The 25,436-nt window shown below is 34.9% G+C and overlaps 3 protein-coding genes across 3 annotated transcripts; 1 reads left to right on the forward strand and 2 right to left on the reverse strand.

The window, feature by feature from the left end:
• Positions 1-111: 111 nt before the first annotated feature.
• Positions 112-6,604, forward strand: LOC142624489 (polypyrimidine tract-binding protein homolog 3-like). The gene is made up of 15 exons (XM_075798064.1): positions 112-316; positions 764-832; positions 949-1,020; positions 1,153-1,229; positions 1,436-1,514; positions 2,661-2,793; positions 3,057-3,121; positions 3,219-3,268; positions 3,376-3,417; positions 3,527-3,578; positions 3,711-3,768; positions 3,864-3,877; positions 4,789-4,896; positions 4,984-5,127; positions 5,866-6,604. Exons 2-15 carry the CDS (start codon positions 776-778, stop codon positions 6,259-6,261), a joined length of 1,347 nt encoding a protein of 448 aa, XP_075654179.1. The 5' UTR covers positions 112-316; positions 764-775; the 3' UTR covers positions 6,262-6,604.
• Positions 6,605-9,847: 3,243 nt separating this feature from the next.
• LOC142624388 (uncharacterized) lies at positions 9,848-17,048 on the reverse strand. The gene is made up of 13 exons (XM_075797953.1): positions 16,172-17,048; positions 14,045-14,123; positions 13,863-13,919; positions 13,333-13,388; positions 12,212-12,443; positions 12,015-12,101; positions 11,853-11,927; positions 11,619-11,702; positions 11,078-11,142; positions 10,806-11,004; positions 10,648-10,736; positions 10,236-10,350; positions 9,848-10,155 (listed from the first exon to the last, which is right to left on the reverse strand). The coding sequence occupies exons 1-13, from the start codon at positions 16,777-16,779 to the stop codon at positions 10,114-10,116; spliced, it is 1,788 nt and encodes a 595-aa protein (XP_075654068.1). The 5' UTR covers positions 16,780-17,048; the 3' UTR covers positions 9,848-10,113.
• Positions 17,049-18,216: 1,168 nt separating this feature from the next.
• Positions 18,217-24,538, reverse strand: LOC142623265 (protein LIKE COV 2-like). Its single transcript, XM_075796655.1, has 7 exons — positions 24,230-24,538; positions 21,233-21,285; positions 21,032-21,141; positions 20,111-20,278; positions 19,328-19,425; positions 18,774-18,900; positions 18,217-18,657 (listed from the first exon to the last, which is right to left on the reverse strand). The coding sequence occupies exons 1-7, from the start codon at positions 24,344-24,346 to the stop codon at positions 18,557-18,559; spliced, it is 774 nt and encodes a 257-aa protein (XP_075652770.1). The 5' UTR covers positions 24,347-24,538; the 3' UTR covers positions 18,217-18,556.
• Positions 24,539-25,436: the final 898 nt, after the last annotated feature.

Genomic DNA, 25,436 nt, shown 5'->3' on the forward strand with positions numbered 1-25,436 from the left:
TTTATGATGACATTTCTCATCAACAATCACAAATAAACAAACAAAAATAAAGAGAGAAAAGAATTTACGAGGATACGCATAAAATAATAATAAAGTAAACTTAACGACCGAAACGGCAAAACCTATTTCGTACCAACGAGCGACATTAAAAACTCCAAAGTCCTAATCTTTACCTTACCTAGGCTAGGGCTCCAAATCTCTCTCTCTCTCTCTCTGAGCCCCAACTGAGAGACACATACACACACACACACACTCACAAACACACTATAAATTCATAGAGATCAGACTAAAAGCTCTCAAATCCGCCAGTTTCACTGTAAGCTAATTTCAATCAGCTTTTTTGTTGTTGTTGTAATCTTCTTGTTATTGTTCAAAATTAAAAGGGTTATTAGAGCACGCCATTGAAGCTTCAAAATTGTCTTTCTTTTAATACAGTTCCCAATCGACTTTCAGGGGTTTGTTTGTTTTATATCAAATTTACAATCTTTTCATTCTGTATCAGTTAAATTTCTTTCTTTTTTTTCATTGAATTATTAGTTTGGTTGCTGAGAAAATATAGAATAAAAATTTGAGCTTTCAAGTTTAAATCAACCAAGAAACTAAATTTTGGGTCCAAACACATTGCAAATCCAAAGATATGTAGTCACTATTTTGTTTTTCTTGGGTTTTCTTCGTAGCCAAACATACCTAATGCTGAACGTTTCTTTTTTTCTCAGGCATTGAAAATGTTTATATATTTAACAAGTTTTATGATTTCTTACAGTAATTGTCTAAGATGACTGACCCTTCAAAAGTTCTTCATATTCGAAATGTGGGTTATGAAATAACCGAGGTAACTCTTGCATTAGAAGGAATTTGTCTCTGCTTTTGCGTTATGTAATGTGTATCATACTGTTCATTGCAATTTTTTAATTTTGTTTATTTGTATTTCTTTGTTGGATTTGCCAGAATGATTTGCTCCAACTGGTTCAGCCATTTGGGGTTGTCACTAAATCAGTGATGCTACGTGCTAAGAACCAGGTTACCATTTTAGGCTCCATTCTATTTTTGAACATTTTAGTGTTTCTATGCATATTGGTGTATATGGCTGTGGCAATGGAACGGTGTAATTTATTTAAGCGCTTTTCTGTTTTTATTGTTATTGTGAAGCAGGCTCTTATCCAGATGCAGGATGTAGCATCTGCTGTCACTGTAGTGCAATACTACACGAATGTTCAGCCTTGTGTTCGGTAATAAGATTTCTATGAAATTTCTGTTTTTCTTATATGCATGGCTTTGACAATGGGAAACTCCTATAGTCAAAACCCCTTTTTCAGGTCACATGATTGGGTGGTGCGAAGAGATTAAAACCGTCAATGTTTTAATCAATATTTTTTCAGTATATTTTTGAAATGTTAAGCTGAAAATTTAAGTATATGTTGTTTTGTTATTTTAGGGAGAGAAATGTTTACATTCAGTTCTCTTCACATCAAGAACTGACTACAGTGGATCAGAACACTCAAGGACGCAGCCAGGTTGGTGATCCAATTTTGAATATCCTTCTGTTCATGTGGCTCTTAGACCAATAGTGTTTCTCTGAATATCCATGCACTAGGGTGATAGTGTTATGAGACACATGAATAGAAATCATGGTTATGGACGTGGAATGCTTTGTGCGTAATATAACTGTTTAGTAATAGAGATCTTCGCAGATTCGTATGCCTTTATCTCTTTTGGTTGGGAGAATTTTATTAACCAACAAGCACAATTTCTTCGATGTTTTTTTCTGTGTTGATACATGTACATGTTGATAATGTTCCTTTAGAAAGTTTATCTATATCCTAAAGTGGATATTAAATGAAATGATCGAACAATTACACCAACAAAACTTTTAATTTTTGAGAGCCATGATCACTGAAGAAATGAATTACAATGTTTCAAATATAACCTTCTTTCAAAACAGTCAAAGTCTCACAGAACCAAGGACAATATGTGTTTTATTTTCAAACTTGAGCTTATTATTCTTGTGCAAATAGAGATTTTGTCTTCCCAATCCACCCAGTCTTGGTTGGTTTCCATCAGTAGAAAGTAGAAAATATAAAAACCTTCTTTCTAGGTATAGGTTCACCATTAAATTTCAGCAAAAATCTTACCTTTGTAGCTGTAGGTGCATGGCAACTGTCCAGCAACATATTTTAACAAGCATAAATATGCGAAGATTAATATTGGACTTATTTATTTTGGCTACTTGGTGCCTTTTTTTTTTCACAAAGTTGTCCAGTTTCATTAAAATTTTTCTTACTTACATATATAATTAATATAGGACATGACTTATTTTTCCTTTTTTTTTTATATAAAGATTTATGGGACAAGAGTCTCTCTGCTCAGCAGCATGTCTGGCTCTCCCCTATGGGCAGTACCTAGGTTCAAATCCAGGGTGTCATCCCTTAGATCATTTATCTATCAAAAAACAAAACGAACATTAATATTGAGGTTATTTTATTTATATTATTGCTCTTTGTTTCATTTGCAAATGCCAAATTACTAGGTAATATAGTAACTTATAACATCTCTTAAATCTTTTCTTCTATCTTCTATTTCTCTATTTATTTATTTCTCTCCTCTCTCTCTATCTCTACATTCTCTCCTGTGTCTGCTGGTATACTGCTGGGAACTCTCAGGATGCGCAGCCTAATCGAATTCTCTTAGTTACAATTCATCAAATGCAATATCCAATAACAGTGGAAGTGCTTCACCAAGTGTTTTCTCCTTATGGTTTTGTGGAGAAGATTGTCACATTTCAGAAGTCAGCTGGTCAGCTTCTTCAAGTCTTCTCTCTCTCTCTCTTTCTCTATCCCTTAAACTTGAAAAAGTATATATGCTGTTTATTATGGATAAGGAGTTTCATTTTAGCTGCTTCATATTTCTTTCTGCTTTGGAGAATAGAGTATTGGAATTTTAACTTGTTCATTGTGCCAGTAAAGCATATCCTGAGTGTCTGTGACTTTATGCAAGGACTCGTAAAGAAAATTTCAGAAACATATTAAATATGCTCCATTGGCCTTCAAATTGTGTAGGTTTTCAAGCCCTTATCCAGTATCAGTCACGCCAGAGCGCTCTTTCTGCCATAGATGCACTTCAGGTGGGTGGGTTGATGGTGCTTGCATGTCATGATTCTTGAAAGTTGATTTCAGAGTTTGTTCTGATTAAAGCTTCAAAACTTTACAACTACTTTGTAGGGACGAAATATATATGATGGCTGTTGTCAGCTAGATATTCAGTTTTCAAAGTAAGTGTTATCATTTTAAAAGTCTTCAATCCAGCAGGTTTGATTATCTGAGAAGTATTAAGTCTTATGTTCTTCTTTTTTCCTTTTTCTTTTTATTTATTTATCAGCCTTTCTGAGCTACAAGTGAACTACAATAATGAGCGCTCCAGGTGTGTGCAAAACACCTTAACGTCATTTTGCTTGATATGCAATCTCAATTCATTCTAGTTGAAAATTCATAGCTAATTATTACCGTTATTCTGATTATCCACTGTGTAGGGATTTCACAAACCCAGCTCTACCTTCAGAACAAAAAGGCAGATCCTCACAAGTATGTTCTTCTGTTGATGTTGTTTTTCTTAAAAGTGCATGTAGTCTTTCATCACCGCTTTCACTCTGGGTGTCTACAACATCAGCTCTTTGTATTTCTGAGGTTTGTTTTTGTACTGCTTATCTGTAACAGTCTGGATATGGTGATATGGGGGGCATGTATGGTCTTCAACCTCCTGGAGCTAGAGCAGGTGCATTTTCATGAAGCCATATTTTTATTTTTTCCACCTATATGTTATTTTTTTAATCAATTACTGATAGATGTGATGTATCTTATCTGTTGCAGTAGCATATCCACAGGTTCGTATTGCTCAAGCTTTACTCTGAGCCATGACCAGGTTGTTCTGTTCATATCTGAGTGTTTTGTTAACTAACGGCTTTGCCTGAGTATGAATAGTTAGTATGCTTAAATGCTAACCTTCCTGTCCCACAAATTATTTAGTTTGCAGTTTTTTAGTCATGGTAAAAAGTCACAAACATAACACAATTGTAAAATGTCATTCCAAATGTTATATTTAGCTCTTGCTAATGAGCTCTAGCTCAAAATTAAAATGGCACTTACTCCTTTCCCAGTAATGGAATGGGTGAGGTCTTGGGTTAGTGTATGTGTAACTGATTAATCAAAATATTATGTTTAGATCTTTCTTCATTCTTGATTTTTTTTTTCATTCCTTTTTTTGGTTATAAATTCTTGGGGGCTCAGAATTTCTAATTTCATTATTAAGCAAGCACACATTTAGCTGAAGATAAGTAGGCAGACATGCAAATATGGATGTGCGTGCATGCGCACACACAAAGATGGCTTTGCACACGCAAAGATGGCTTTTTAATTGTGTAGATTTGCACGGGATGCATACTGACCTTGGCCTCCGCTCCATAAGTCTCACAAGGATACGTGTAGTCGTGTGTGAGGTTAACGAACCGGAAAATTCATCATTGTTTTAGTTATGGTTCAAATTTGTAGACAATGTTGTAAAGGGATTGGTTGAATGACCCAGTCTGGCACAGGGAATGCCTAGTTATGTCATAGACCTGGGAAGGATAGATTGAACATTACCTCATAGAGTCACAGTTACCTAATCTGATACCTATGCTTATTACTGTTAATGGTTTTGCAGAACGCCTTAGAAATGTAATTTTGTTTTATCTGTTTAGTAGTTTTTTTTTTTTGTTTTTTTTATGTATATACCTTCTTCATTGTATCATTTTAGATGGGAGATGCTGCAGCCATCGCAGCTGCCTTTGGTGGGCGCCTGCCTCCTGGTATAAGTGGCACAAATGATAGGTGCACTGTCTTGGTGTCTAATCTAAATCCTGATGTAAGTGATATTTCTTCTTCTTCTTTTTTCACAGCCATTTCCTCTATTTAAAGTTCGTTAATGCTTTATAAAACTTTCCTTGTTCAGAAAATTGATGAGGACAAGTTATTCAATCTATTTTCCCTCTATGGAAACATTGTGAGGATCAAGCTTCTTCGTAGTAAACCGGACCATGCCCTCATTCAAATGGGAGATGGATTCCAGGCCGAGTTTGCTGTAAACTTCTTGAAGGTTTGATTTCTTTTTCCCATATCTTCATCATAATCCAAATTAGAATTATAATTAGAAAGAAATCAAAACAAAACTACTTATCAAAAAAAAAATTAAAACAAAACTGCCAAGAGCCATGTAGCTCAATTGGTACTTCTTAGTGTTTCCAAAAGAGACATCCAAGTTCAAATCTGGCCTCCCTCAAATATCGAATTACCAAGAAACATATCAAAACTATGGTTTTCCATACAGCATTGATTTACTAAAGTTGTAGTTCATACAATATTGTTTATTTCAATAAAAAGAAAATTTAAGCTACACCTCACTTGTTTATTTTAATTATCATCTTATCAACTTCTTCTTTAGGTTGAGAAATGATACTATATCCTAATTGAGAAAAATTTCTCTGTGGATATTGAAGGGATCTGGTTTTACTCACTGTGCCTTCTCCAACTATGTCCTAGCATTAAACATCAGGCAATTATTCTGGTGTTCTTGTATGCATTCCAATTATGATTTTTTCAGAGACCTTTCTTAAAGTTATTGACATTTGATCATAGGGGATTAAGGTTTTGTAAGAGAATTCATGTCATGACATCATTTCATTGTTCTTTCTTCATATTGGTTGCCAACAAAAGTGGATATGTGGCCTCATTCCCATCATTGGATATTCTTTTTAAAGATTACAACTCCCGAGATTTGAATGGTTCAAGTTTTTAGTAAGCAGGCCTTTAATTAATGCTTTCTATTTCGATTTAGGGAGCATTGCTATTTGGGAAACGTTTGGAAGTAAACTACTCCAAGTATCCGAACATAACGCCAGGCCAGGACACTCATGATTACTCGAATTCAAACCTTAACCGCTTTAATCGTAATGCTCAGAAGAACTACCGTTATTGCTGTTCACCAACGAAGATGATCCACTTGTCCACCCTCCCTCAGGAAATTACAGAGGAAGAAATAGTGGCCCAGCTGGAGCTGGAGGAGCATGGGACCGTTGTAGGCACCAAACTCTTTGAGGCAAATGGGAAGAAGCAAGCCTTAGTCCTGTTCGAGACTGAAGAGCAAGCTACTGAGGCACTTGTCTGCAAGCATGCAACTTCCATTGATGGATCAATTGTCCGAATCTCCTTCTCCCAATTGCAGTCCCTTTAGATATACTGCATGAAGCAGTGGAGCTTCATTTAAGGACAGATGTGTACAATAGCAGGTTTTATTGTTCTCTTTTCTTTTAATTTGCATCTGCCATTCAACCTCTGACAAATGTTGGGATGATGTTTGTCCTTTTTAAATTTATCTAGCTTTAATCGTTTTCTGTTCTTCATTTGTGTATTCATTTCTGGGTTTTGTTGTTGGGGTTGGGGAGAATTTTTTTTACACTTTGGCCGGCGTAGTTGGGGAGAGATTACTTCCTCTACATTTGTGGGGAACTCAAAGATAAGTGCAGCTTTGGTTTGGAACAATATTTCATTATATTGGGTGCCAAACCTTTTTCCAATGTTGTCTCTTTTTGTCCTTTTAACCCCATTTTAACTTATGTTAAAGCGGAAGGAATGTCTACAACTTATGGTAAAATTATGGCTTTTGAGCCATCGCCTTCCATCTAACTTGGGACTTTCAATGTGTTCCTGGCAAATTGGGTACAGATACAAATTCTTTATGCAGTTAGCAGGGGGAAAATGAAGAACCTATCCAAGGTATGTTTCCCATGCATGATTGCGTTGATGGAAAAAGTGTGCTCTCTTTTCCAGGTCAGTTTTGACCAAGTTATACGTGAATCCTACCATGCCAAGCCGGATTATCTCCCAAGAGAAGTTTTCTCTACCTTCAGTTGCACCGGTCCTTCCTTGAGCCAATGAGTTACAACTGAAATGGGTTTTTTCCTGATGGAAGATAAATTCATGCATGGTATTAAGAACATCAATCAGAAAATCATTTATAGAGTGAAAAGTAATGTGGCTCAGTGGCATTGTCTGGTTCTCTCATGGAAGAAAACCTGGGTTTGAATCCCCCTCCCCCCCCCCCCCCCCCTGGTAAGGGGAAGGAAAAGCAACATTTATGAATTCATTCATTTTCTTCGAATTTAAGTTGTTTTTCTTATCACAGTCATTTGAGTTTTTATCGACTTCTATGCAGAGCTGTCTTAGAGGTAGGGAGCAGACCACCAATTGATGCTTTTTGCCTTGTTTAATGTAGCACGAAAAAGATGACAAAATGGACAGCGTTTGGTGTTTTTATCAAAGGATATATGGGAATAAGTTTGCAGTTGCTGCAATGTCCTCTCAATCTAGTTCTTCTTTGATGACCGAAATACATGATTGCCTCACTGCTAATAGAAAAGTTATGGAGAGTTCAATAATCACTATCAATTGCCTTACGAACTCTCTGCGCCTGATATAAGTCTAGACTCTAGAGTCACTAATTTCATAATTGCCAAGATGATAATGAGTGATGTCAGTGGTGAAAAAAAAAAAAGACAGAAGAAGAAAAACCTACCAGCTGAATTGTTGTGAAAACTGGCGTCTCTAACCCTACTCATTTTCTATATCATAGAAGGGATATTAAGAAAGGTGTGCATTTGTTTTGTTGTCAACGGTAACCTTCGCTGTCTCTCATATTATAGACCTATACAAGCTTCATAATACAAATTTCATACATAGTGCCTTTGGGCATTAAGATTTATGCATAAACAAAGTCTATTAATGGCCATCAACCCTTGATATGTGAGCTTTTAAAGCAAGAACTTTAGGGTAAGTTTGGTTGGGGTTGGAATAGGATGAATGGAAAATAATGAAGATTTAGCAACAAAAAAAAAAAGGAAAATAATGAAGAGAAATTGAGTTTGTGTTGTTTGGTAAAGGAAGGGAGAAGAAATTTTTGAGTGGGGGCCAAGTATTTTTCACCCAGACCCAGACAAAACTTGTCTCTCTGAAATTAAGAGAAAACATACGCAAAAATGCTTATTGAGGAAAAAAGACAAAATTGACCCTCTTTTTTTGTTCTCGCATAATTCTCACTTTCCCAAACTCTCATCATCAATCTTTAGACTTCAACCTCTTCACAGCTCAACGGTAGTAATCTCAACTTCTCTTCTTCTTCTTCTTCTTCTTCTTTTTCCCTCTATCAGTAATAATCTCAACTTAAATCTTCTTTATTTTTGTTTTTTCTGTTTTTTTTTTTTTATTCCTTTCTCCGGCCAAAATCAGATATGACCCTTCTCTTTTTTTTCTTTTAATCTCAACTTCTCTTCCTTTTCTTGTTTTTTTTCTTCTTCTTCTTGTCTCTTTGTCGGTAATAATCTCAACTTAATCTTCTTTGTTTTTGTTTTTGTTTTTTCTGTTTTTTTTTTTCTCTTCTCCGGCCAAAATCAGGTATGACCCTTCTCGGTTTTTTTTTTTTTTTTTTTTTTTGTGTAAATTCGTTGCCCATCTCGGAAGAAAAACTGCCTAGTTAAAATCTTTTGCTGAACTTATATTAATTTTGCCCACGTTTTTGATGATGTTGTCCACGATTTTAACTAGATCTTTTCTGCCCAGTTAAATTTTTTTTTTTTTTTTATGGGAAGTTAAAATTAATTTGTTGAACTTATATTATCGTTTTTGTTGCCCACGTTTTTCTTAACAGCAAAATTAACACATCATACAGTTTTTTTTTGCCCAGAAAATTTATATCATATATAATAAAAAGGAAAAATAATATAAATTTATATGTATGATTTGTAAATTTTTATATTATTTAATAAGTACAAATAAATTTATTTTTTTACGTATTATGTAATAAGAACATAATAATCAATTTATATAGGGTGAACTACATATTTAGTCCCTAATATTTACATCATATTTCAATTTGTACTTAACTTTTCAATGTCGTGTCAATTTAGTTTATGCCGTTATATCTTAGATAAAAATTGCTAACATGACAAACGATCAAAATAAAATTTAAGTTTATTGTCACATCAACAAAAACTAATTTTTTCTTTTGGTCATTAAACACATCAATTTTCCTCTAAGAGATAATGACAAAGACTAAATTAAGATTGTACTAAAAAGTTAAGGACCAAATTGATTCAATTGAAAAATTATGAATCAAATTGAAGTATATTGTATATAAAATAAGAACCAAATACGTAATTTACCCATTTATATAAACTATATTTTTTATCTTCTCACTTTTCTCTTCAACCAAGCAAAAAGTTTTCCGCTCTCCCAACTTTTCCACCTTCAACCAAACACACATAACACACATAAGAGAAAACTAAATATTTCTTATACTCCCACTAATTTTCTATCCTCCCAATTTTTTACTCTTCTAACCAAACAGGCTCTTAATGACTCATTTGGAAGGAAATTGTAGTGGGAAAAGTTGGAACCACCACTCCCATGTTCGTAAGATATTCTTTTCTTTTTAAAATGAACGGAAAGGAAAGAAAAATGAAAGAAACACCTACTGCTTCAAAGAAATGATGATATAATACTAAAATCCCAAATTTATATAAATAAATAAACAAACAAAATGCAAAGAATATAACAATAAAATTATATATCTCCTTTCCATTCCTTCTCTTACGTAACTCCGACACACACTAAACAAAAATAATAATATAGTCCTCCACATTCCATTCATTTATAACCTATCCACTCTAAATCGTTTCATTCTGTTGTGAACTCCCAAACAGTGTTAGAATTGAGAAAGCAATGCCAATGCATAAAAACCAACACAAGCAATAAAGAGCCGGAAATGAAAAACAATGGCAAGATATCTAAAGTTTTACATTACAACAAAATGCTTAGTCGTAAAACAGATTACAGCAATCCATTGCTGGACAGAGCTATCACTGCTATCGTACATAGGATGCATTGTGTATGAACAAAAATTAATTATCTTGAAACCCGGGGAAAAGGGGGAAAGAAACCAGAAGGGGATTGTTTATCTTCCAACTTTAACATATCCAGAAGCACCCATCAAAAAAGTTTCTTTTCAGTAATCCTGCATGTAAGCACTTCTTCAAGCTCCACCATTAAACTTGGCTTCATACACATGGGGTTGCTGCAAAAATGAAAATTTCTTTTAAATTCTGAATGGATGCAACTAGTTGAACACAAGAAATACAGGCAGCAAGACATTACCATGTACAAGGCAGAAATCGACCTACAGGCAAACCACCTCATATGCATTGCACGTTGAGCGCCCATTGCACCTTCTACAGTTTCAAACCGCAAATACACACAACCAGCACTATTTCTGTATGCCAAAAATCTAAGTTTAAATACATCATACATACACATATAACCATAACATGAATTGGATTTAATAGGATATCATTTACTATCCAAAATAGAACACATTTATAAATATTAAAACTCAGAATTTTGAACATTTTTTAAGGAAATAGTTCTGATCTCCAAGTCATCTTGATATTTCACAAGCATAATAGATAAGCAAAAATCTTGTAATCCAATAACAGGTTTACTAAAATAATCATTCACTATATATATCAACCTGGGGTACAATGAAATATGATACAGCTGATACACTCACCTATCTACATAAATATGCTTCACTCGGCCATATTTAGAACATTCTTCTTCCACATCATCTTTAATGTCCATATCAAAGTCTGGATCCGTCTGCATAAAGATATAAAACATTAGGCATGAAGGATCCAACAGGTATAAGTATACAAGAAAATCACAGACCTCAGTTGCTGGATCAAACATATTCTTCAACAGTAAGCATTCACTGGGGGTTCCAACGGGTTCTGCAGCTGGAGTAAGGATAGCTTGTGCTGGAAGAGCTGGCACAGAAACTGCGACTTGCCCATTGACAGGCAAGCCCATGGCTTGTGCATTTGGAGCTGGCCCATTCACCACAGGAGCTCCAAGAGACTCCGCAATACTATCAAAATCATTAGAATTAAGATTAGTACTTGCATATCATGACATGATGCAATGATAGCTAACAGACAAACCTTGTAGCAATGCCAGAGCGATCAAGCTTCTGCATAAGTAGTGCTCTTGATTGAGCATTGAGAGACTACATGGAAAGAGAATTTATATCAGTGAATAGCACATACTGTAAAAATTTGACCATAAGGCTTTAGTACCAAAAAAAAAGACCACAAGTTGGTGATGCTACACAGGACCTTGGCTTTCTAAGTTTAATTTATCTATACTTTGAAACAAATATCTATTTTGTATATAACAACGCCATAGTCAAACTCCAATGCATCCATAACATAATTATTAGTGAGCTAAATTCTTCAACTATACTGCTCTTATAAAAAAATCAATCACTATGGCTATGCACAAAAGTGTTGCCAAGAGACAAGCCTGCTAACAGCCTAACTAGATTGAAAATAATCTTAAATTAACCATACTCCTAATTGCATTATGCAGCACTCTACCTATGGTAAATGAGTATCAACATAATCTAATAAACTGAACCACATAGATCACCCATCTTTATGCTAAAGCTAAACTCCCTATATATGATATCAAAATTTAACTCACCAAACCTCCCCCATCATCATCATCAAAGTCTGCTGATTTTGCTCCAGTATCTTGTGTTCCAACATGCTCTGTTACTGATGAAACCTATATATACAGGCACAGGATTAGTCAAAAGATATTCACACAGAACTGCAAAAATAAGTAATGATGGCCACAAAAGTACAAACACAGATAAATAACAGCAATATTGACACTTGTAACATCCAAGTTAAAGCTTCATAAAGAGAAACCTACCTTGATAGTTCGACCAGCAATTTCCACTTTTCCATTCAAAGATTGGGCTGCCTTTGCATCTTCAAGTTTGGCAAACTACAAAAGCATGAAGATCAAACAACTACTCGTATACCACCTTATCAATTAAAATCAATCTTTTACAAAACTAGAATTTGTACTGACTTGAACAAATCCAAAACCCTTGCAGTGTCCTGTCTCAAGATCAAGGGGCAGTTGAACAAGCTCCACAGGACCAAATGGCTCAAAAATCTGAGTAACAGAATGATTTCAAAAATTGCATAGATGAAAATTTATAATTATCACTTCAATTAAAAGAAAAATGCCAATGATAAACCAAATTAAGTATGCGATTGCAGTACCGCTCTAAGTTGGCTTTCAGTCATGTTAAAGTGCAAGTTGCCCACATACAGTTTTCTATCAACTGCTCCATATGGACCTGCAAGACCACTTGAGCCCCCAGTAGAAGCATTAGATTGAACTAGGTTCTTTTCAGCCTCAGAAGGTTTAACCATAACAGGCTGTCCAAGAAGTAGGTTTCCAGAGAGAGCAATTGCCATTGGCACAGACATTGCATCATAAAATTCTATATACCTGCAATTCCACCAAGGCTTACGATTTAATTCTCACAGTATATGAGACTAAAAGACTTGCAACCAAAACTTACAAAGCATATAGCAAAGAGATGTAGGGAAACAAAAACTCTAGTGCAGAGAGCTCAAGCTGAGTTTCTTTTGATGAATCTGATGGACTCATGTAAAAGAAAATGTTAGCTCAAAACAGAAAAATACAAAACTACAACATATATTAAATGACACAGTAACAAGGACAAACAAGAGAGCAATATACTCAAAGAGGTGGAACAAAAACCATATCAAAACAGGAGGAAGAAGTGACCAGAAGAAGATCTTCTTGTTCAAGTGATGTCAAAGTAGATGTGGGCATTGCAAATCTAGAATAAATGATTTATGGGATAATTTACTTAAACTTTACATAGCACAAAGGGGACTCAGCTATCAAGTAAATCCTAAGAACTACCAGATTTAAAAATAATAAATAATAAATAAATTGTAAACCGAGAAAAAATGGACAAGGAATGATGGGCACTTATCATTATCTAAAGTTGTTACCAAAAGTAAACTCCACCCAAATTAAGGAAATTCTTTTAATCTATAATAGGAAGGCTATAAATGGAAGATGCAAGGGGACATCCTTACTATAACAAGAAAATGTAGCTGAAGAAAATTACAGACGGACCCAAAAAAGTTCAAAAAAAAACTCAGGTTATGTCATCTACCTTGAGTACGCAGCATGAATTGATTAAACATGAGTGCAAGGTATTCCCATCATCCCTCATCATTATCGCAATGCTAGTCCATTTAAGAATACAGTTAAACTTGATTCTTGAAAAGTGATATCCTAATAATTATTTTAGGAGATTACATGCATAAAAGTATAACATTGTCCAACAAAAGGGACATACCCAACTCCTTTAGATCTTCTTGAATTCCTGTCCATGATTAGTCGGACATCCCTCACCTAAAAATGAAAAAAAAAAATGGTTTTACCAAATATGACCACAATCTCACTTCAAAGGATAATGTATAAAGGAGAAACTAGACAATCACACTGCGTATAAAAAACACCTATGTCAGGGTGTTCACAAAGATCATCACATAACTCATATTTATATTTTCACTCACCCCACATATACAGAATGTTGAAACACAAGAGTCAACATACTACCTGTTACTGAAGGCATGGGAGGATATACTGCAATAGGAACCAAATGTTTTTAAATAACATGCATTCATAATGTTTGAAGCAATGTCTCATGCAAAAAAATTGTAAATATTTAATATTCTTACACATGTAAGAAGAAATGAACAAAGCTGAAAGTCATTAAAGCTTCACAAAAGGGTAATACCACTATTGAGATTAAAAACAATATATTGTAAAAGAAATCCAACTATGCTAATGATCTGTAGTTTATAAAAAATAAACCCCACTGACCTTGCCCGCTTTTGAGAAGAATTCATATACGTCCCTCTCGTTTGCCTTGAGAGGCATCTGTCAACACCAAATTCACATCATCATATCAAAGTAATCAATAAACACATGCAAACAAAAGATATTAATAAATATTATTCCCTATAGCACTTCAAGAACATAAAGTAATGGGAGCAAGGCTCTACCTGGTATGCAAAAACAGTTCTCTGGTCCCTTTCTGGGTCTGCTTCCGGCTCCACCACTTCTTTCTTATCTTTAAATCTCCTATTCTCCAACAGGAGTTTCAAAATAATTAGGATGACAATGTTAAAAAATAAAATAAAAATAAAAAAAATTTATAGCAGGAAAATAAATTATTACAAAAAAAAAATTACAAAATATGCTGGTAATAATCAAACAAGTTCATAGATTAAAGGATGCATAAGACCAAACTACTTAATTTGCTCCTTGTATCAATACACATGCTAGTGAGAGTTTCTGAACCCACAGGGATTGCACAGATTTTTCTAAGCTTTTGTTTATGTCATCATGTCGGTCAGACAACTAATCCTATCTCAATGTCCCTATCAATTAAGTAAGCATATCAATACAAGAGCAATTCTAAAACATTCATACAAAACTTCCCATCTGCATGTTGTTAGATTGCAAGTAAATGCATTTCTTTCGTCTATACTCTACCTTCCTCAAATTTCAATGCCCCTGAATGAATGTCTTGTTTCAAAATGCCCCTTCTACTGGTGACCCACCAATTGAGATAACAAATATTGATCAATTGACTATCATGTGACTACATGGACAATTAAAATATCAATCTTGTTCTTCTATAAGGGCAAATCTTCAATAATCAATTTACCCTCCAATTATGATAAATAAAATCACCAACATCACTCTAAACCAAGCCAGCCCAATGCGACAAAGCCCTTTTTACTAGTAACATAATAGGCTGGCATGCCTTCGTAATTATAATATCCAGATGCTAATAACAGTTACCAGGCTGTTGGCTATACTTAAAGCAGTTCAGCATGCATGGAGAATATCCAAACAATCAAATTTACAAACACCTAATATGAAATTCTGAAAAGAACTCAGAGTTTTAAGGATGAAGAGTTTTCTCAATGTCTTAAAACAACCTCTTACTACATATATAAGTTACAAAATATGGTGATGGTAGTAAATATCGAACGTCCTAAAAGCTTAAGTTAATAGGAAATGGTGAATTTAATCAATTACCATTTTTTCTAATACCCCTCACAATTGGGAATCAGGACTAGACTTTACATGATTTACGGCTTGCATAACACGTGTCTGATATGCACTGGAAATCCTCGAGTTAAACTTATTTGATCCGTCTTTGATTAAAAAAAATTTTGCTGTCTCGTGTCATGTGTTCCACTTAAATCTCTTTTAATGGAACGAAGTCGCTTCACTGTTTTTGTTTCTCTTCAGTATGCTCAATAGACAAAACAATACTGTTTGGATATTTCTTTTTTTCCTTTTAACACTCCTCCCTCAATATAGCCCCAGTTCCTTTAGTTGCTTGCTATCTTGAAGTGATTCAGATTGAAATGAGGTCTGGACTGTCTGGTATATGTTTAAGAGCCCCATCTTCTCTACAAGTCTAGAGAAAATTAGAAGCCCCAGTGTGTATCTAATGGCATAGATGATTTCTTGCACAGAGAGATTTTCAGTGCATGAGATGGGAAGTTAAAATGATTACTCTGATGTATGATGTATCAGTAGTAATCTATCAGATTATTCCTTAGTGAAGATATCAGCTATCTGACTTGTGCCTAAAATTTTGAGGGTCTTTATAATTCGTAGTTGGTTTTTTTCTCGAATCGAATGGCTAAAATTTGGTGTGTTTAGCTGATGCTATAGCTCAGGTCCAACAAGTTTTTTTTTTTTTGTTGATAAGTAATAAGTTTTATTGATATCCAAAAGGGAACACAGGGAGTGTAGAAAATCAAGAAAGGAAGAGAATGATTGGTTTCACAAAGTAGCCAACCAATCTAATAAGAAGTTAAACTTTTTAAGAATTAAGGCACTTACTCTATTACTATGATAAACTAATTCTAATAAGAAATGGTGAAATTTAATCATACTCTAACATACGATTACAAGTAATTTTACCCATATCCAGAAATGTGAAACAGTCTTGTCATTCTCTAATGTATTTGCACAATGCAGCTATGAACATTTGAAAATAAATTAATGAAATGGATAAAAAAAAAAAAAAAAAGCAAAGATAAAGTAACCAATTAGTTGCATAAACAGAGAATTAAAGCTGTAAATCAGACACAGAAGAAAATTACCTAGTGTCTCTTATCTCTAAGTCTCTTTCTCTCTCTCTTTCTCTATCGCGGTCCCTGTCCCGTTCCGACCGGCTCCGGCTTCTCCGAGACCTTTCTTTCTCTTCTTTCTCCTTTCTATGCTCCCTCTCTTTCCTCTCTCTCTCCCTCTCTTTCTCCTTATCTCTCTCCCTCCTCTCCTTCTCTCTCTCCTTATCTCTCTCTTTGTCTTTGTCCTTGTCCTTGTCCTTGTCCTTATCCTTCTCTTTCTCTCTACTACTCCTCTCTCGCTCTCGCTCGCGATCCTTTTCTCTATCCGAATCTCTATGGTGCCGATCCTTCTCGCGATGACCGGACCGCTCTCGTTCTCGATCTCTGTCTCGGTCTCGATCACGATCTTTTTCTCTTTCTTTCTTAGTATCGCTTCCATTCTCTTCGTCGGCGGTAGCTCTGGAGCGCTTGCTCCGGCGGTCGTCTCCGTCAGGTAGAGCAGGTTCTTCCTGATCAACCTCTCTCTTCCTGTAACTCCTCTCACTGCTCTCCTTGCTCTTACTCTTGCTCTTCTTGGAGTCTCGGTCCTCTTTCTCCTCCACCACAGTCTTCTCCAAGTAGTCGTAAGCGTCGAAATCCATGGGAGATTTCAACAAGAAACCCTAGGTTTTTGCAGAAAAAGAAAGAGGAGTGAAACGGTGTCGGATTGGATATCACAAAATTCTAGGGTTTGGAAGAGGGTTTGTGTTTTTCAGAATTGAGATACGGAGGAATGAATGAGAATGAGAATGAGAATGAAAATGAAAGAGATAACAGTGTAAGACTGACTCTAGACTCTAGACTCTAGAGGAGCGGAGTAGCTTGCTTGGGGTTTACTTGTCTTTCTCCCTAGCTAGGACCATCTTGGGACTGGGACGTCTTTTTGCTATAACACCTTGGCCTTATGGGAATTCTCAATTCTCTTCTCGCTTTATTTTAATTGGGCCGGGTAACACTCCTAATGGATCTAGCCCACACTTTAAAAGGATTTGACTTGGGTCTTTTTTTCTTTTTCTTTTTTTTTTAGGTACGATTTGACTAGGGTCAAGTATACTAAATCTGTTGTAAGGGTGATTATAATCTTCGTAATGAGTCCAATGTCAAGTCCAATGTATTAAAGGCTCTGAACCTAAGTTTTATCCTACAATTAATCATATGGATCATTCATGTCAACAAACATTCAGGATTCTATCTACTAACTTTTCAAAGACATTTTATTCTTGGGTTTGACTTTCTCTTGTTTTGGATTGTTAAGGAGTTTTTGGATTTTGCTAATGGACTGTACGTCCTCATCACATGTACTGCAAAACGAACGAGACCAAATAGAAGAGCAAGAAAACATCCCAGTGTCCTCCTTTTGTATATCATTTGGTAGATGTAATGATTCTTAGTATACAATTGTTGGCACTTATCACATCATCCAATTCCATGAAGGTTAATGGCAATGGCTTATAGAGCTAATCACGTGGGATGTAAGTATCAGAAAATGAAACATGTATTGATTATCTAAAATTCAAACGATTGTATTGGAAACTGATTCTTGTTATTGAGTAATCAAACGATTTGCTATTTTATATGTACCTCCCAATACTGAACTAAATGTTAGTGTGAACTCCGATGCTCATGGTCTGTATTCCCTAAGGCTTTTAGCCACTACTTCGCCTTTTATAGCTAGTTAATGTCAATGCTTTATCCTTTTGACCAAAAAATAAAAGAGTAATGAAACACCTTGAAAATCCTTAAAAGTGATACTTTGATTGTGAAATTCCAACACTCCATACCGATTTGAGGTGCATTACAAATCTCCTTTGCAGGCGGACCTTGAATCTCCATCCCCCAATTGTTGTGGAAAAAGCAACACCTATAGGCTATGGCACTGAATTGCTAATAATATTATCAAAACGCATCATCAGGTAAAAATGCAGAATTGGTTACCCAATATGAATGTAAGAAAATTTTAGTGATAATGTGATTGCAGACTTGCAATGCACCTCAAAAATCACCTACATGATCATTAATCGACTGCACAAGGGCAAGTGAGAGAAAAATTATTTTTAAGATGTGTGAAATGCAATAACTAAAATATATTGTCAACTTTCCTCCTTTGTGACCAAAGATGTAACAGAGCAGACAGTACTAAACATCGTATACACATGCACCAACAAAGATGCCCAAGAAGACTTGTAACTAAAAAATAATTTTTTTGACCTAAAAGAATACAAAATAAAGCAAACCATAAGAGCTCATCCTAAAACCTGCTGCTACAAACGAACATAATCTCATTATCCCCATCATCAAACATCACTATTATGCTTGCACACAGTTCTTGGATTTCAAAGTATTTACAATTTCAACAGGCATGCCTCTTCTCTGATGTCATTAGGTTATTCTATTCAAAGGGATTCTGTCATTCTGTCGAGCAACCCTTTCCAAAGGAGAAATTGTTTGTGGCATTGTCATACCCCCAGAAACAATGATCTCTGCAGTATTGCCCAAAAATGTAAGTAAAAACAGATAAAAATATATGTTCAAAGGTAATAGAAAAATGTTCAACATTCATATTCTGTGATTAAGGCAACATAAACAGAAGACATACCTATTCCTTCTCGGATAGAAAGATTTGGTCTGATGATTTCATTGGAATTAACTAGTAATATATCTCCAATATATAGATGATTTGTTGGGACAAAGACACTACATAATTCTTCATCTTCGTTATCTCTCTGCATTAAAAATCAACAAAAGAAAAAAGAAATTAGTAACTTGTAAAAAACAATAAGCAGAAGTACAATATGACTCATGTAAATAAATGCCTGATCCCACACAAATTCCATGTCAAACAGTTTTACCTTTTAAACTGAAACATATTAAAATGGAGACGACCATTAGAAAACTTATATCAGAAACTCTTTCCATTATAAAAATAAATATAAATAAACAAAAACTCTCAGAAAAAAAATGACCTGTCATGTGGACCTTCTTAATTATAATTCTTGGTGTGCTCAAGTGAACTTCACAGAAAACAGCTTACAAGATGATAATAAACAAAAAGAATGATAAATTACTCGAACTTGACTCAATCTTTAAGCTTCAACATGTTCAAGCAAATGGGATAAGCTTTGCAAGTCAAAAAGGGAGTATAAAGAATACCTGAAGGATGACAGTTGATGTGATAAAACCAAAGGCATATTCACCAACACGTGGATGACGGATAATTGCAACCTCTTTGAAAGCCGTGGTATTTTGGTCTGCAGAAAAGGTAATAATACAGGCCAGTTTAGAGAATATTCATAGAGTTTCCAGAATCTGGCTAACAAAATTGATTGAAAGATCAAAACTCAGGGCCGAAATAAAACTAGCTTCTATACAACCATCCAATACCAAGTGAGCCTAACTTTATCATAATGCATCCAAAATTACCAGCCATACTGGAAAGAAGCAAAAATTTTATGCATCTTAGCAAATAATTTATGCAAGATTCAATCACATCATCAAAGGAGTCGAAGAAACATATTCCATGTTTAAAATTTGAATTTAACCAAGTAACATATATCCTTTCCATGTTTAAAATTTGAATTTAACCAAGTTATGCTGCATAAGTGTATATTCCATATAAAGACTGCCACAGCAAAATGCTGAATAAAAATTCATCGATAATTAACTGTGAATATAATGATTACATATCAAGTGTAGTAGTTCATGTAGTACGATCACCTAAGCAAGTCACATGTTGTGGCTGCAATGTAAAGAAAGTAAGTGCTTTTTTTCTAACAGAACTATCAACAACAAATTAATACAATGACCTGGCCGCTAGACATTCCTAGTTAAACAAAGCCTGAGTGGTCCAGAGAAGAGAACGACGTCAAAGCATTTTGATTCCCTTTATCCAACTAGATATAATTGCAGCAAGCAAATATTAATGGAATTATGTACCTGGAGAAATCGCAGAACTAATTTGTTTGGAGGCTGAGTATATATGCCTAATGAAAGGCATTCGCTTTATAAACCATTCTCCAATTGAGAAAAGAGTACCACCAATCCATGACGAAACAAAAACACCAACAAGGAATACAAAGAGTAAAGATGTGATAAACCCAAGTCCTGCATCATAAACCAAGCGTCTTGATACATATAATAAAAGATGGAGAATATAAAAGCAAATTGAAGAACAATCGCACAAAGCATAATAAAAACTAGTTAAGAAGTCCACATAAAAACTGGGTAAAGCATAAAGATGGCGTGCTGCAGATTTTTACATCTAGAAAATTACTATAATGTCATGATACACTATCATACGATTAAATATCTTTTGAGACATGGCCAAGGCATTACAATCCAGACAAATTATAGGCAGCCAGTGAATCAACGGAATCCATGACATCATTTAATTCTCTAATAATGCCCACAACCACCAAGGTCTCTAAATAACTAGGATATCCAACCAACATTGTACCTTCTGGACAAATTCTACTGCAACACTGAAAACTTAGTTTTCATAATCAATATAGTCTGCTCATAAAAATGAGAGATAAAAACTACAAGGGTAAGGGTAATTCATAACTTACTTGTGCAATAGATGAACCAATGTTGACTAGCCTAGTTGTTTTCTAGGCATTTTCAAAAAAATTTTGAATTATTTTTAACTGAACTTCCTCATTAACAATATACACTCTCATTCAAAAAGGATACCCTGTTCCTTAGCAGGGTTTACAGATTGTTTAAATACTGCTGAAGTTGAGCAGTTGAACTATATATGTTCACCATACTTCTTAAAAGGCAGCATTCATCAAAATTAGTAATAATGCATCCAAAATTTACCAAATATGTACTCTATGCACCCTAAAAAAAACTTACCAAATATGTCAAAACCAAGCTGGTCGTATATTGGACTGAAGAAACCATCAACAAATTGAATAAACCACCATGTAATAAAAAATGTAACTGCAACCGGAAAAAGAACTACACTGCAATTTCACAATTCAATGCAATATTAGGCTTGAAGATAAGAAATTGATAAGCAATAAGAAATTCAAAAGCAATGCTATAGTTTATTACCATCCAGTCATAAACTTCTTTGAAACCCAACTCTGAAGAACAAAACAGCATGCCTGAAAAGTGATTGGAATGAAAAATCAGAAGTGAAAACATTGTATGTTCCTTTTCTAATCAATATAACAAAACTGCCTATATATGACAATGTAAATTAGAACACTTTCCAAGGAAAACAGTACCAATGTGCTTAAGCAAGAATACAAGGTATGCATATTTAACATGCAAAATGTCCTAATTGGAACAAGACTAAATTTGATCTGGGTAAATTTCTTTCTAGGGTGATCCAGGTCATCTTAAATCATATTGCATAAGTTCGAGTTTGAGAAATATTTTTAGGCTAACTAGGAATAGAAGAAATAAATTTCAAAAATATCCTTCTGGAAGAAAGAGCTTTCTAAAATGATTCCAATTGTTCAAATAAGCCATTGATCCCTCCCTTGAAATTGCTCCTTGTGATCATTGAGTTGAAGGAATTGATGCTTGCATGTTGCTACTTGATGATACAAATACTTCATAAGATCACTCTAGAATATTAAGAGGTCCTCCCAAAATTCTAAATAACCATCAATTCACTTAGATATCCCTTTGCGACAAGGAAGAGGGTACCAATTTATGCGAGAATGATCAATGAGGACCCAAGAGACAGATCAATGTATTGCTTGCAATTATATTTGCAGGTCAGTGAAACTTTTCTTCCCCCCCAAACTGTGATGCTCTCTAGTTCCACCTAGTATATACTTTAGGAACATCACCTCTTAAAAAATTTGAGATTGTGTTCCTATCTTAAGGAATTCATTACCAATTGATCAACATATTGCTTGCAATTATATTTACAAGTCGGTGAAACAATTGACAACCATAGAATCTATTCCATATTCAACCATAACCTTCAGTAAGTCTCTCACTTGATACAGTAGGTGTTTCACCCAAAAAGAGGGGGGTAAACCTCCATAATGACAACAAGAAGAAGAAAAAGAATAACTATAACAAAACAAAGATTTTGCCTCCTGGGCAAGAGAATAAATTGCTTAGCCCATCAAGGGTAAAAAGCCCCTACATCACCCGGTAACTAGTTCTGGCAGGGCGGGTCAGTTGCCCGTAAGAGTTTGATTAACATTGAAGATTGTTATACAGTATGCTTTGCGACGCAAAACTAATCTGAGTGAAGTTCTCTTATGTCATCAATAATTAATAATAATAACAACAGAGACTTTTCAATGGAAGCTTCTCTTTGCAGATAACCATCCATCTAATTAGTATTAGTTAGTTAGTAGTGGGGTTAATTTTACAGCTGGACTGTTGGGCAATTAGTTACTAAATCTGGCTTCCTATTGGCAGTTGTGAAGGTGAGCCTAGCTTAAATACTTGTGATTTACCTTTTGGAAAAGAACAGGAAATAAGACTACAATTTGTTTCCTCTTCTTCTCTGTGTTCCCTATGTTTTCCCTCTCTACGTTTCTTGGAGGGTGACTCCCTCGAACCAGTCAACATTCCCCTTCATTTCTTCCATTTATTTCCTTTCAATTTCTGTTCTACTTCATTAGTTTTACTCCACTATTACCAGAAAGTTCACTGCACAACTACTCTACGGCAATAAAATATGTAAATCTTATCCCTAACAGATTTTGATCAGAAACTCTAAAATGAAAAGGTCTTAAATCATTTATTCCTGTTCCCCTCTTCTTTTACTACATTTGCTCCAGAAAAATAGGACTTTCGCATTAAAAATGCAGAACACTGAATATTCTATGCCAAGCAAAGACCAACCAAATCTCAAAAGAGGAACAATGATCCTTTTTTTTAATAGGCAATTGCCTACACATTTGGTGAGTCTTAAACCCAAGACCTCACTCACCATTGCACTCTTATGAATGGAGAAGATGTCATTTGAGCAAGAGCGCACAATTGCTCATCAGTCACCTCTGCTGTATTCTCTAAACATTCTCTCAGCAGTAAATTTAACTTCTCTACTCAATGAAAATTTTATGTTTCTATCACTAAGAACCACAATTAACCCACATATGTGGTCTCAACTTCACACGCAATCTACAATATAATTCTACCATCGTCAAAACTCTTGAATTAAATAGTAACCACAAAAGAAACTGTAGTTACTGTACATCCCTCATCTATTGTATGTAACTTTCTTACTAAAACCACTTCCAACAACAGCAACAGCCAAGCCTTACTCTCAAAATTTTAGAGCCAACTATGGATCCTCGACAAACCAATGAGGCTTGACCACATCTCTAATTTCCAAAAACCACCTCCCTGTTCCATTTTATTTTCATAAAAACAACCAATTTTGCTTGCTACCAGCATCTACCAATTCTATGTGCACTCTTTAATTACCTCAAAATTCCTAAACTTGCCTCAACCATTCTGTTACCTAAGTAAAAACCCATGTCCATTCCAAATTACCATCAAAAGAAAAACCAATAGCATTTCAATAAACTCATCATCCCAAACAAAATGTTTAAAATAGTAAACTACGAATTAAGGTCCTCTGAGTCTCCAAAGTTCTAGGGTAACTCCACTCTGGAATTGTTAAAATCTTATCCATACAGTTTAAAAATAGCGGATTGGATTTTACCACATCTACAATAATTTAAATAGAATCCAAAATACAATCCTAATCATAAATTACAGCACATCCTACTCTTTTTCCCAATTTCAATTCTTGCATTATAAATTATTTCAAATCCACACCTGGGTTTCTTTCTTTTTTTTCCTTTTTTAACAAAAATACATCTGGGCTACCTTTTTCAAGCATCAAATCCAAACTAAATACTACTATTTCACTATAAACCCAAGTAAGCTTTAAGCACTACTAAGATTCCTCCACTAGTAAACACAAATTCCCAATAGCTAACAATGATACCCAGCAGATCCGTACAGTTCAAAGTCAACGCTCATCCACCAAAGTGAACAACTTGGACGATGCAGATTGAAATAAACACACACACACACATACACGGAGAGAAAGAAACAGAGACAGACCTTGCGAGTGGAAGAGTTGGGAGAGGAAGGAGGAGACTTTGCTGGATCCTCTGGATCTTCACCACCATTACCAGCTTGACTCAGAGGAACTGAAGTCGATTCCTTTTCTTCCGCCATTTTTTCACTTGCCGAACAGTGAAAACCGATGAGAATTCAAGGCCACAGGAAACGCCTTCTTTCTCTGAGAGAGAGAGAGAGAGAGAGAGAGAGAGAGGGAGTAGTTCTGATGGGTCAATGAATGCGGTTAGATGGTTGGGAAGTGAGAAGTAACGATAATAACAATGGTGATAGATTACACTACAGACACTTGGATATTAAGCGATGGTTTTTATTGGTAAAAAGGGGAAATTGTATTCGAAGTAATGTTGATGCACTTTTGCATGTGGGAATTGTGTTCTCATCAATGTTTATGTTGGTAGTGTTGGAAAAAAAATGTTACCAAATTAATCTTTCACTTCACTTAAAAAAAAAATGATGTTCGAAATTTTGTATTGATGATGTGGGGATTAATGAGGTTTCCATGATGTATGAATGTAAGTTGGTGGATTCGAATTATTGTTTAGGCGTAAATGTACTTTTAGTCCATATATTTTGCACTTTTTCTATTTTGGTCCCTACATTTTGATTTTTTCACTTTTAGTCCCTAATTCAGGGGTTGTGTTTCTACAAAGAACTGCAGCATTCTTTTGGATAAGATTATCGGATATGTGCCAAATCTTATGTCTTTAAGTAAAATTGAATGTTCTAAGGATGAAGAAAGGATGCGAGTAATGATGGAGTTTGCTATGGTGTTTATGGCAGAAAAGCCATGTGGCTGGGATGGGCTATGCCACGGTGTAATTCTGGGCTTTAATATATATTTTTTTTTAAGTGCACTATCAACCACGTTAGAATTTGTCATTAGTGGGGTGACGGGAATGACCAAAATGATAGGCGTTAATTGGATTAGGGACTAAAAGTGGAAAAATCAAAATGTAAGAACCAAAATGGAGAAAGTGCAAAATGTAGGGACTAAAAGTGCATTTACGCCTTATGAGTAATCTTTTATGTGCACAAAAATTTTCACAATGGTTTATGTTCAACAATGTTTTTGGTATTATATTTATTTTGTACAAATCACAATAAGTTAGATTAAATTGTCAATAACAAATGTTCGTGATAAATGATATATTACTAAACCTATTTTTCTAATGGATAAATTTTTTTT

Source organism: Castanea sativa, chromosome 2, assembly GCF_040712315.1.
Source record: "Castanea sativa cultivar Marrone di Chiusa Pesio chromosome 2, ASM4071231v1".
NCBI lineage: Eukaryota > Viridiplantae > Streptophyta > Magnoliopsida > Fagales > Fagaceae > Castanea > Castanea sativa.

Bases quoted from the DNA above. Each gene is read 5' to 3' on its own strand.
- LOC142624489 (XM_075798064.1), top strand. From the start codon at position 776: ATGACTGACCCTTCAAAAGTTCTTCATATTCGAAATGTGGGTTATGAA. The intron at 1,021-1,152 runs GTTACCATTTTA...ATTGTGAAGCAG, and splicing joins TGCTACGTGCTAAGAACCAG to GCTCTTATCCAGATGCAGGA. The intron at 3,579-3,710 runs GTATGTTCTTCT...TATCTGTAACAG, and splicing joins AAAAAGGCAGATCCTCACAA to TCTGGATATGGTGATATGGG.
- LOC142624388 (XM_075797953.1), bottom strand. From the start codon at position 16,779: ATGGATTTCGACGCTTACGACTACTTGGAGAAGACTGTGGTGGAGGAG. The intron at 13,920-14,044 runs GTAGAGCCTTGC...TGGTGTTGACAG, and splicing joins GAACTGTTTTTGCATACCAG to ATGCCTCTCAAGGCAAACGA. The intron at 10,351-10,647 runs GTGAGTGTATCA...TTTGGCATACAG, and splicing joins AAGCATATTTATGTAGATAG to AAATAGTGCTGGTTGTGTGT.
- LOC142623265 (XM_075796655.1), bottom strand. From the start codon at position 24,346: ATGGCGGAAGAAAAGGAATCGACTTCAGTTCCTCTGAGTCAAGCTGGT. The intron at 21,142-21,232 runs GTAATAAACTAT...GTGAAATTGCAG, and splicing joins AAGAAGTTTATGACTGGATG to TGTAGTTCTTTTTCCGGTTG. The intron at 20,279-21,031 runs GTAAGTTTTTTT...TTTATGATGCAG, and splicing joins GCTTGGTTTTGACATATTTG to GACTTGGGTTTATCACATCT.